This window comes from Narcine bancroftii, chromosome 13 (genome assembly GCF_036971445.1).
Source record: "Narcine bancroftii isolate sNarBan1 chromosome 13, sNarBan1.hap1, whole genome shotgun sequence".
NCBI lineage: Eukaryota > Metazoa > Chordata > Chondrichthyes > Torpediniformes > Narcinidae > Narcine > Narcine bancroftii.
The window spans coordinates 31,307,473-31,320,693 of record NC_091481.1 but is presented as its reverse complement, the minus strand read 5'-3'; the positions used below and the strand labels follow the sequence as shown (position 1 = coordinate 31,320,693).

Sequence of the window (13,221 nt, the reverse complement as noted above, 5' to 3'; positions counted from 1 at the left end):
AGAAATCTGACTCGCGCTAAAGAAGTTTCAGTCACTTTAACTGCTTGGGTTTTAATTTTTCATGGGAGATTGGGGATATCAGCAAGGCTCCTTTTATTTCCCATTCTGAGAATGGGTTTGTCGCACTAGCTAGTGATGGGCAGGTTCCCTTTTCTGATATTCATAAACCATTTGAGTATTTTTGTCAATCCCATAGATTTCAAAATTATTTTTAAATCATTATATTTATTGAACTCTACTTCACACTTTGTCTTGATGGGATTTGAACTTGCGATCTCTAAGTTGATCGACTACTAGGGTCTACCGGAGTACTGAGGTCAGAGATGAAGATGGAAATATACTGAGATCTATTTTCTCCATTTCTTTCCCTGGTTGTACATCATTCCTGAGTGAGTTGGAGCCTTGTTCAATGCTGTTTCAAGGGCTTGTCGATAGTTGGTTGCAAGGTTATTACAGTCAATTTGCCCTTTAATATTTCATTCACTCTGCCTAATACTTCTCAGCATCACTTCAGCTGTGATTGAAAAGTTGCCTTTGGGACTCTGCATATTAAGCCAGATATTATCAGGAAGAGAAGACAAATATTGCAAACTCAGAGCAAACAGTAAAATCGGCACCTGTAAATAGAGGAAAGGAATTAATCCTTCATTTGAATTCAATGCAAGGAATTAACCTGCCAATATTTATTTTTGGATGTTGGCAAAGTTGCTGTGTCCTTCCCCAAATTTCTGGGGAAGGAGGGCCAAGGACAGATGGGATCATCTTGATATTTTGTCCTGAGGGGAAAAAAATTGTTTATTTTTGCAGAGTTAAAACAAACCCATTCAGGTTTGAGGTATTTGCACTTAGTGGTTGAAATGGCAAGCCTCCGATACCAACCACCTCAGACAATGTGAAACCTGACGGCACTCTGCGACAGAATTAGTTAACCTCATGGGGCCTGTTAGTCTGGGAGAATATCACCATGCCATTTACGAACTTGAATTTGAACTGGTGTAAAATGTGGCAATCGTCACCATAGAATATTGCTGGTTCACAGAGTGCTTCAGGGAAGGAAGCCTGACGTCCTCGTGTGGTCTGTCCGACCCATCTGTGACTCCTGACCTGCACTGCACTGTTGCCACTTAATTGCACACCAAAATGACCAAGCAAGCTTCTCAGTGTTAACAAAAGCAAATGAGCAACAAACTAACATTTACGGTGAGACTTCCATCAATAATTAATATTTGAAAAATGTTACTTCTCCACTGCAGATACGCTCAAAGAAGCAATCAATGAACTGACTGCTGCTATTTCCCACCTTATCCACATCTTCTGCAACAACTTTAACACTGATTATCAAGTTGCCCATGTTGGTGCCACAAAACCTCTATCAGTGATTGAGGCACAGCAGATCACTGCAGGTTTCAGCTTCAATGTGTATGCTGTGCATGGAATCCCAAGTGCCTGGGCTGGGAGGTAAGCTGATATGGTCTATGGTACTGAAGGAATTTTCTGCGAGCTTCTACCCTCCAACTCTTTCGGCAATGGGTGCACCTTGCATCAGAGACTTGAAGGTGCTCTCTAGGGTAACTCCCATACGTAGTGCTTGAGAGAATTGTGCACCATCAATGGTGCCTACATTTCGATCAAAGGTTCCATTAATAACACATAAAAAAATGAAATGTACATGGTATACTTCAACTTTTCTGCTGTAAGGCAAACAGAGACTCACCATGAGCATTCCCCGTCATCTCTAATAATAAGAGAAAAAGCAAAAGAGAGCCCCTTCCGAGATATTGTGTGTCCGCGGATTCGCCTCCAGCGCTCTTGCGGCCTCTGCAGCTGTCCGATAAAACTATTAGCAACCCAGATCCAGATCCAAACCTCTGATATAGTCAGGAAGCTGTCAGCTCCCAAGGCCTTTTGGGAGCCCTTTTTGCCCTCAGTACTTGCTCAAATCCTGGAGCCAATTAGCTGGTTCCCATGGGTCCTTTGACTGCAAGTCGTCCACAGCCCACCATCTATATTTGTCCCTCGCTGGTCCACTGCAGTGGTCAACTTCCTGCATGGACATCTCCCACACTTCTTCTCAATGCAGAGGTGAGGGGGAGTGAGTGTGGTGGGGGGGGGGGGGGGGGGTCTTCCAGTTTCTGGTGCTCTGCAACAGTCCACTTCTCCCCCAGAGTCTACATCCCTCATGGTATGCTGCCCAGCAAGGTGCTGCCATCTCGGGCACAGACCTTCATGATTGCAAGATGTTTAAAAAAGAAACACCACAGACATTTAAAGACGGCACTGGCCCATCTGAATCACAACTGAGCAGTAAGACCCTGTGGAACAATGTTGTGTCTCTGCTCCCTGCTCTCCAGGGTCCACACCAGTGACAGCACTGCCTTAATTGCAGTTCCGGCAGCACCTCCATATCTTTAACTGAAGCCCCAACCACTTACTCAGGGGATCCAAATGAACGATGCCATTATTTAAGGAAATGTTTGGAAGTTCTCTTTCGTGTCCTAGTCAATTTTATTAAGAATGAACACCTTGCCAAAGATTAGAGAAGCGTGCTTTGTTGATCTATGAGCAAACAATGAGAAGCTGGAGGGATTCAGTGGGTCAGACCGCATCCATTGAGAAGGACGACATGATTAGTGCAGTGCTGTCCCTTCGGGACCGGGATTTGAATCCTGCACTGTCAGGAAGGAATTTGTAAGATCTCCCCATACTTTCATGGATTTCCTCCTGGTGCTCCTCTTCCCTCCCACAATTCAAAACCTACAGAGGTTGCCAGACAATTGGGTGGCATGAGCTCGTGGACTGATAGGGCCTGTATGTCTAATTTTTAAAAATTTAAAGTTTAAATTTTAAAAAGAAATGGATAGTCAATGTTAAAGGTCGAGATCCTTTTGGCGGTCATGATTATCAATTCAATCCACGTTCACATTGTTCACAATGTGTTTCCCTCATTCCAACAATAACTGCACTTCAAACGTGGTTTTAAGTTGCTTTGGAATTTCATGAGATTGTTTAAGGTCCAAAAACAATGTTTTCTTATTAATCATTTTGTGTTTCAACAGTCCTTTCCTTTCCATTGCTCCCAAAACAAAATTCTGCAACAATATTCCATTGACTTTTCTCAGCATGACAGAACAGATTGATAAAGAGAAATTAGCAGAAAGGGAGAAGGTAAAATAAACTGGACACTGCCTTTCTTGAGAATCAAAACAACTGCTAATACTGGAAATAGGAAACAAAATCACAAAATGCTGGGAGCACTCAAGGCATTGGCAGCATCTGTGCAGGGTCGGCATCGTGGGGTGGCATTCGCGGGCCATGCCCCCACCCACTCACTGCACTAGCTTCACTAGGGGGTTGTGGACCGCACCGGGTGACACTATCAGAGGGGGTATCACCAGAATGAATCATGTGGTTTCATCTCCACCCACTATAAGCGCGCGCACTTTTCCGAAACGCTGGAGGGAGGGGGAGGTGTGATGGCAGACGGAGGAGGTTCATGGCAGGTATGGCACCCCCACCCAGCTGAGTGAGTCTGTGAACGTCAGTTGGTCCTCCTCCCCATCCCCCACCGCAGTTACCCTAATGCCCCCCCCCCCCACCCATGATAAGATCTCTTCTGATGTTAACTCTGCATCTGTGAAAGGAGCTGGCGTTTTAGGTCCTTTCTCAGAGCTGCTGAAGGCCCCCAATCTAAAACTTGACCTGTTCCTCTCTCCTCCTATCTGCCCTGCTGAATATTTCCAGTATTTGTTTGCTTTTGCTTTCCTTCTTGCATTTGTATTTATTCCACTCAAAAGCCAAGCAGAGCTTTATCCTATTAGTTTCCAAGGCAATGGAAATAATGGAAATCGACCCTCAATAAATAACACGATAATAATGTGAAATGTGCAAAGTACTGTCAACTCCATCAATCTTATTGTAGGTTTTCTTCTCTTAATGCATTTGGTTCCTATGTCCTTTAAAAAAAAATCACATCGTTAATTTAATTGCACCTCTGCCATTGACAGCTAAACTTTGGGACATTGCCAAATCAAGAATGCCAAGGATTAATGCTTTGTTTTATTTTCTCCTTCCTGATGTAGCTATGAGAACTTATTTATAACTTGTTCATTAAAATACGGAGGTGAAGAACTGTGCCCACGGATTAAAACAGAGAAGGTTTCCATCACGAAACCTACCCTTTTCCACATTGCCAGATGGAACCAGAGGTAGGTAATGTTTGTTGGAATTATTGTAACCTTGCAGCTGCTCATTGTCATTGAAAAATTACAGTATATTTTGGGGTATAAGTCAAGCTTTGAAACTCAAACATCAGGGGTTAACTTATACGCCAGATACAAAAATTAGACCTTAAATACAACAAAAAAAAAATCCGTTTGACATAGATTCAGCTTATAAGACAATCCTGAAAGCACCCGCCTGCTGCCACTCCCCGACACCTCCCCACCGCCAGGTGCTGCCATAGTCCACCCAGACATTTTACAACTGTAGAGCCCGAGGCCTCCGCTTCTGCCCAGGGGCCCGAGGCCTCCGCTTCTCCCCGAGCCAACACATAGCCAAGTTTCCTGCACCAAGCACATCGGCGGCGAGGTAACTTTCTCATTGTGGACTGCATCGCACCCGAGGTTGAGAATAGAGTCGCAGTTGTCAATTCCGGCTATAGCTAATGCTGAAAAGTTAGACCCAGCGCCATTTGGCATCTTCCCAGCCAGAAGCAAAGGTGTTTTTTTTAACTTTTTTTACTTGCTTGCTTAATTTACTGATTTATTACTTGGTGTGGTAACAAATTTTGGGTTGTTGCTGGGACTCTCTGGCACATTCCTTGCAAAAATTGGGGGTCAATTTATATGCCTGATATATGATAAAACCATGAAAATAGGCTGAAAATGGGGACCCAACTTATCTGAAGGCTGACATATGCCAAAATATACAGAAATTGTAATGCAAAGCCTTTGACACTCAATTCTGACAGAGAGAGATGGACCTTGAGGTCTGTCCTTTGGTTTGGGTCATGTTTAAATTTATATCGTGTTGGAACTGTATTTTGCAGGTTATATCAAACTGTGAATTGAAATTCTGCCCCATTAGATTACCGGATGTCGCATCATCATGAGGTTTTTGGAGGTTAGGTAGCGATCGGGACTGGGTTTCAAATCCCATTCTGTCTTTAAGGAGTTTATACGATTTCCCTGCATCTTCATGAGTTTCCTCTAAGTGCTGTGGTTTCCTCCCACAATTCAAATCGTACCGGGGGCTTGTAGATCAATTGGGTGTAATTCAGTGGCATGGGCTTATGGGCTGAAAGGGCCTGTTGCCATGCTATCTATTTAAATTTAAAATTTAATTGTGAGGGGAGCTTTAAGGCATTAATAATTTACAAACCCTTACTGCTGTCAAGATTGTGGGAAACCAATTATATGCAGACATTATTGCCAGGATATCTCCTGGTTCTCCTCACTGAATACAACTAAAAGAAGTGGGCATCATTATGACCACCACCTTCGCAGGGACAACTCCGAAATAAAAGCTTCAGCAAAAGCCTGTACTAAGAATAAATTTGGAATAAAAGACAAATTGTTTTCTAACTTGGGTGTTTCCATTTCAGAATATGCATGCCCTTCGAGATCAGGCAATTGCCGTGTGAGGCGACACTCAATCTGGTGCTGCATGGGTTCCGTGTCACCGCTGGCATCCAGCAAGCCAACAAGTTCTCTAAAAACGCTGAAACTTTAGCAAGTGCATCCATGGCTCTCTACAGCTCTCAACAGTAAGTTCACAAAATTGGAGGTGACTCGTCTCCTGCCGTGCACCGTGGATTTCTTAGAAGGCATCGAATTTCATGATCGCTGTCCTAGTCAATCATAAGCATGTTATCAGAGGGTTTTCTTGGAGCCAAACTCAGACTGCTACCTATTCCCAGATTAAACTTCCTTCTTTTCCTGCTTTCTCACAATTCAATCTGGTTTTTTTTCTCTGCATTGTTCACTAAATTCTTTCTTTGTATTTAGTACCTCATCAATATTTCAGGGTAGAGTTCTGTTTCTCTGACTGAGGCATTTGCTTTTGCCAAAATAATTACTTGATTTAATTGCTTCATGGTTCATTATTTTTACTATCACCTATTCTCTCCATTATATTAATATGTCTTCCACATGAAAGTAATCCACTCGATGGATCCCACTCGCACTCTCACACCTGGCCCTGCAAGCAAATGTCCAACTTCCTTTTAATTATTTAGTATGTATGTGTGTTTATTATCATACGCAGAGGTTTAATTTACAGATGGAGTGAAATTCTTGCTCCAGCTGGACAGATATCTAAGATACACCAACTGGAAGAGTATGAATCAAATTACCATAACATGCCAAGACAAGAAATCATAGATATATGAATATTCACTGGTGTAGTTAGTTCAAAAAATATTAGTGAGGTTTCAGTAATGTAGGCAGGTCCTTTTTGTAGTCCTGAAGTATGAGGAGCTTCAAGAGCCAAACAGCTGTTCTTGAACATGGAGATTTCAAACAAGGAAGCCTGCAGATGGTGGACTGGAGAAAGTCGCCAGGTCACGCAACACCGATAGGAAGTAAAGGGTAACCAACATTTCAGGCCTGAGCCCTTTTGTACCTTGATGAGTTTCCAAACCTGGCGATGATGGACCACTCAGTGTACTCCCAACGGTTTGCGACGACATGCCAAATCTCTTCAGAGTTCTTGGACCTCAAATTTTCAGCTGGGAAATTTCCTCTTTGTTGCTCCCAGCCCTTACCAGAACAAGTAAACACAATTTCTGCAAAGAGCAGCAGCACATTAAAGCAAGCCCAAAATAGACCAACACTCCAGTGAGGTTGGTGTATTTCCCAGGACAAATACGGGTAAATATTTTGTGTCTGACTCAGTCTCCTTTCTGGTGAGGAAACATTTCTCATTCAAATCCTGACTAAATTTGTCCCTTGCGCCTGATTAAAAGAATATAGACAATGCAAGTCTCAGCAGTTCAGAGAAGCTTATATTAAATTGCTTGATGCAGAATAAAGCATGGCCATCATTTGTTCAGTCTGATTAATAATACATGCTACGTTCCTTCTTTTCAAACAGAACTTTGATCCACAGTACAAAACTGTTGTGTCTTATTCCAGTTAATGTCAGCCAAGCAGACATTTTAACCTTACAGGTAAGCAGTGTTGCAATATGTACAATGCAATATTCAGTTGTAACACCGTTAGAGTATATAATGCAACTTGTGGCTTGGTTACTAGAGTTGAGAAGAACTAAGTCACATTGAAGTTTCCTTTATACTTTCAGTAATGATGGCAGCTCAGGGAATGGTGAGAGACAAATGCTCTTCAATAATTAAATTAAAATCATGCTTTATTTGAGCAGTTTCTATGCTTTGAATGTTCTGAATTATTGGCTGGATTCATTGCCTGACAATCAGGCAAATGAATGAGAGACTGCACCACTAGACGCTCAGGGGTGAGATCATTGAATATTGTCCTACTCAAACAATTCATTAACTTTCACCTATGTGAAAAAGTTTAAGCCAAGTCCCAGCATCGAAAGAGCTGGTGCTTGAATTCGAATGTTGTCAATGTGATGGCTCCGTTTACCAGTCCTCTCAGGGCCAACAAGGAAATGAACTTTGTGACAATATCCAACTCGGCAGGTGTTGATGGGTGAGGGTGGAGGGGGGGAGTGGTATGTGAAATAACTCACATGTGTGAAATATATGGCATGGAGAAAAATTGCTGGAGTAGCAAGAGAATTTACCAGCGTGAAAGTCTGGGCAAACAGTCGGGTGCAGATTAACAGTCTCGCCAGATCCATCACAAATTATTTTCTTTGGCTTGGCTTCGCGGACAAAGATTTATGGAGGGGGTAAATGTCCACGTCAGCTCCAGGCTCGTAGTCAAAACACAAAGAGTCAATGATTATTGACACAGAGTGAATGAGAACAAAATGAGGTCCCCACTGTGCATCTCTTGCTGCTTTTGGACTTCTGAGCCGTCGAACATAAGATCATAAGAAATAGAAGCAGGAGTCGGTCATCCGGCCTGTCAAGCCTTACTCTACCTTTCAATGAGATCATGGCTGATCTGATGATGGGCTCCAGCTACCTGCATTTTTTCCATGTCCCTTTATTCCCTGACTTTGTAAAATTCTATCCAACCTTGTCCTAACTATATTCACTAAGGTAGTCTCTACTGCTTCAATGGGCAGAAAATCCCATAATTCATTGCCCTCTGGGAAAAGCAGTTCCTCCTCATCTAAATCTATTATCCTGAATTTTGAATGTCCCTTGGTTCTGGTCTCCCCTACCAATGGAAACAACTGACCTACCTCTATCTTATATACTGTATGCCTTTCTTAATTTTATGTATTTCTATAAGAAATATCACTTTCACCTAAATTCCACAAATAGTCCCAAGTGACTCAATCTCTACTCATAGGCTAACCCCTCTCAACTCTGAAATCATCCGAATGAACCTCCTCTGCACTGCCTCCAAAGCTAGAACAATAGTTCCCCCTTATCTGTGGGATAATTCCAAGGATCCCCCCCCCCCCCCACCCAGCAGATGCCTGAAAGCGTGGATAGAACCCTACATAAACTATTTTTTTCCCTATACATACACATCTATGATAAAGTTTAATTTATAAATTAGGCCCAATAATAGATTAACAATAATAACTAATACTAAAATAGAAGAATTATAGCAATATACTGTAATATAAGTTATGTAAATGTGGTTTCTCTCAATAGTTGAAGGTTTTTTTGCTGAAATCCTTTGGAAGAACATTGTGATCGGAAATTGTTGTCTCTTTCTTTTTAACTTATCAAAATGTTGCTGCAGAGGTTGTAATCCTTCGGTGATCATACAGGTGACTTTAATGCCGTGTTCCATCCGAGGATTGTATTCCATAACTTTATCCTTTAATGTCTGTGCAAGTTGAAACACTTCCGGCACATTTCTGTAATGTTCACATTGCTGGTTCTTCTTCTTCATCTTCCTCTGTAGATGACTTAATAAGTTCTTCCAATTCCTCATTTGTTAACACTTCTCATTGGGCTTCAATATATTCTTCCACTTCTTCATCAAGCATATTGACAAATCCTTCTCCACCGACTTGTCCTGCTTGAGTGAATGATTTTCTGAACTTCTCCATCAATCCCCTGGAAGCCTTTAAAATCATTCATGACTTCACTCCATAAGTTCTCCCAGCAGGCATTTACAGTTTCTGGTTTTAATTCATCCACTGCAGCTTTGATGAATGTTATTGTGTCCAGCAAAAGTAAATGATTTCTAGCATTGGATGATGTCAAAATTAAGGTCTGCAGCAATTGCTGATCAAATGTGATCAAATACCAGGTGGGTGTATGTGGCCTTGACGCACTGAATGATACCCTGGTCGAGGGGCTGAAGCAATCAGGTTGTATCTGGAGGAAAAAATACAACCACGACATTTTCATTTTCATAGCAAAAAAAGTCAGGCTGGCCAGATGCATTGTCTATTATTAATAGGACTTTAAATTCAAACCCATCCTCTTCCAAGTACTTTCTCGTTTCTGGGATAAAGCATTGGTGAAACCATTCCAAAAACAAAATGGCTGTCACCCACCCATTTTGATTATGTTGCCATTACATGGGCAGATAATTTTTGTTTTTGTTTTTGGGAGCGCGTGGGTTCTTTGCTTTGTACTCTAGGCCTGGCTTTGTCATATGCCCTGCAGCATTGCCACATAGTACCAGAGTTAATCTGTCCTTCCATGTTTTATGCCCTAGTGCATTTTTATGAATGTAGGTTCTATTGGGTATCTACTTCCAGAACAGCCTAGTTTCATCGCAATTGAAGATGGTGTGGTTTCTCCTCAATCAACCTCAATAAATGCGACAGCAGCTTCTTCATCGGCAGACTCTCCAGTAATTTTTATATTTTTCAGTCCAAATCTATTCGCAAATCTGTGTAACCATCCCTTACCTGCAATAAATGGCTTGGTATCACTCATTTTAAGGGATCCATTGCGAAAATCTTGCTTTCTGATGCAAATGTTACTGTCAATTGAAACGCGTTTTCTGTCATTGTCTTCCACCCACAAATTTAATGATTTTTCAATCCTAACTAAGCACTTATCACGCACTGTGGCCATAACTTTAGCAGTCTGAGGTGTGACAGCAAAATTGGCATGAATTTCTTTGTCCTTTTTCACAATTTCCCAGATAGATGATACGTCCTTACCAAAGATCTTAGCAACCTCCCTATAAAGTCAAGAACTTTCACTTTTTCACTTAAAGGAAGCACTTTACAACTTCTCTGTGGCAGCATCATGACTCTTGCATTTTGAGCCCATTATTAAGTAAAATAAGGGTTACTTGAAGCCAGTGGTAAAATTGATGTTGTGGTGGAAAGGAACCTGCCTTCCATTTTCGGACCGTGGGTAACGGAAATCGAAACCATGGATAAGGGGGATGGACCCCTGTCCACCCTTCCTTAAGTAAAGAGAACAGAGCTGCATGGAGTATTGCAGATGTGGTCTCCCCAGTACCCTGTACATCTGCAGTATGACTTCCCTGCTCCGAAACTCAATCCTTCTAACAATGAAAGCCAACATCTCAACAGCCTTCTGCACTGCAAATATCGCACAAAAATAGTGGAGTGTATCCTATGCACCCATTGAAGAGTCTGAATGAAATTGCCTTTACTTTGCAGAGTTTTCTAATAGGTTGATGACATTCACTACAGCCTCATGTCGGAGGAAGATAGTGTCCCCAAGCTTTAGAGGAAAGCTGTTTGAATCCTCAAACTTCCTCTTCCACTCAACTGAACCATAGACCACTTGTGTCTCATTATTTCTGGGATGGGAGGAGGCAGCAAATAAACAATACTGTCATATCTGTCCATTTGGCAGACAAAGAAGCAGTGAGGGCTAAGATCAGATTTCTGATTTATTGTCAGAGTACATACATAACATCACATACAACCCTGAGATTCTTTTTTCCCTGCGGGCCAGGCAGAACTAACACTTACTAGTGGGTGCAAAAAAACTATACTCAACATAGGTGTAAACAAGAAATGAAATCAACCTGTGCAACACAGAGAGAAAAAGAGTCCTTAAATGAGTCCCTGATGGAGTTTGTCATTGAGGAGTCTGATGGCTGTTCCTGAACCGGGTGGTGCGAGTCTGGTGGCACCCATACCTCTTTCCTGATGGCAGCAGTGAGAACAGAGCATGTACTGGGTGGTGTGGATCCTCAATGATTACTGCTGCTCTTTGTCACCAATCTGATCAATTGTATAGTTAATTGTAGAAAGTTCTTAATGCCATTTTTCCTATCATTTTTATCGAGTTATAGTCATGACAACAGCCTCTTTGACCCATTGAATCATTCTCAACATAAAGATGAATACTCCTGCAATAGACAAAATTGCTGGAGAAAATCAACAGGTCATGCAGTATCGATAGGAAGCAAAGGGATAGAACCAAAGTTTCGGGCCTGAACCCTTCATGAAGGTATGAGCAAAAAGCAGACAGTGCCTGAACAAAAAGGTTGGTGGAGGGGAGAAGGGGCAGGGGGAGGTGTGCAGGCCAACAGGCAAGATGTCATAGTTGGATACACATGGGAGGGGAAGAACAGAAAATAGTTGAGGTGAGACAAGGTGCAGGTAGCTCTCTGAATAGAAAGGGAAGGGGTTGAGGAGCTAAAGGAAAGGAGTGTGTGTGTGTGTGTGTGTGTGTGTGTGTGTGTGTGTGTGTGTGTGTGTGTGTGTGTGTGTGTGTGTGTGTGTGTGTGTGTGTGTGTGTGTGTGTGTGTGAAGGGCCTAATGGAAACTGGAGGTCAATGTTAATGGCATCTAGTTGGAGGGTGCCAAGACAGAATGTTAGGATTTGTTCCTCTGATTTGCCAGTGTTCTCGGTTTGGCAATGCATGAGGACATGGGCAGACATGTCGGTGTGGGAATGGTGTGTGGAATTGAAATAGTTGGCCACTGGGAGATCCTCATTTTTGGAGTGGACAGAATGAGGGTGCTCAGCATAATGATCTCCCATTTTTGCGTCCAGTCTCTCCACTGTAGAGGAGGCCACTACGGGTGCACCAGATGCTGTGGATTATCCCTGTAGACCACAAGTGGTGTTGCGGTTTGGGGACTGTTTTGGGCCATGAATGGTGGTCAGGCAGGTATAAGTGTGCATTTCCTTCCTCCCCTTCTCCTTCATTCCTCCTCTCCTCATCTGCCTACCACCCCCCCCCCCCCCACCACCTTTTTTTTTTATCTTCTGGCACCTGCTTGCTTTGTTCTTGCACCTTGATGAAGGGCTCAGGTCCAAAACACTAGTTACCCTTTGCTTCCTGTAGACACTGCATGGCCTGTTGAGTTTCTCTAAGGGTCTTGTGCATTGGACTACAATCACAGCAGATGTTCCAGTTTCATTACATTACTCCTCCAATGGACCCAATTTTTTATTCACCCCTCATTCTGTTTTGACTTTTTATTTGTTAATCTGGTTCCAACATATGACCTGTTTTTATGAAACTCAGATGAGGAAGTCCACTTTACCCTTTGAATTCTCCTTCCAGAGATGTTGAAAGCCACTCCCCAACCTGCACAGCCACGGTCGCTTTACTTTGCATCAACGCTTGTCTCTTTAAATATGAACAACTTCTCAATTCACCAGGAGTGTAAAGCAGGTGGAAGACCATTCATACCTTGCACCCCATCCATTAAATATAGCAGATCAATGAATGTTGGGACCTCTATGTTTTGTGTTAAACTGCCAATGGGGTTAATGGGATTATTGATAAAATCAGATCAAAACCATGGACAGGACCTAGCAGAGATCCAGCATCCCTGCTCCAATTGTTCAGGTGTTGTCTATATACTGATCACCCCGTGAGTTTGTGGGTTTCCTCTGGGTGGTCCTGTTTCCCCTACCATCCTAAAGACTTGCAAGTTAATAAACCTCTGTAAATTGTGCCCACTGTAAAAGTGAGTTTGTGGGAATTGATAGGAATCTGAGGAGCGAAACACGATTGGGGTAAGCAGGTGCTGAAGGGCCTGCTTTCATTCTGCATCAGTCGATAACCCTATCATGAAGAAATTCTTCCAGGCATCTGTTATTCTACTGACAATTTCCCTCAGATGAACTGCAAAGTTCCTAAAAAAAAAATCTTGTATTGGCTTAGAACTTAAAATTCAACATCAATTTTATTTCCATGTTTTGGTGAACCA

The 13,221-nt window shown here is 42.4% G+C and overlaps 1 protein-coding gene across 4 annotated transcripts in view; it reads left to right on the top strand.

Annotated features, from left to right (window-relative positions):
* Positions 1–13,221, top strand: part of LOC138747868 (phosphatidylinositol 3-kinase C2 domain-containing subunit gamma-like) — a 179,118-nt gene that overhangs the window by 64,706 nt on the left and 101,191 nt on the right. For all 4 annotated transcript variants that reach the window (XM_069907455.1, XM_069907456.1, XM_069907457.1 and 1 more), the window contains exons 11-14: positions 1,254–1,458; positions 4,080–4,205; positions 5,603–5,764; positions 7,093–7,168. In XM_069907455.1, the coding sequence (XP_069763556.1) occupies positions 1,254–1,458; positions 4,080–4,205; positions 5,603–5,764; positions 7,093–7,168 (569 nt within the window). The remainder of the gene's footprint in view (positions 1–1,253; positions 1,459–4,079; positions 4,206–5,602; positions 5,765–7,092; positions 7,169–13,221) is intronic.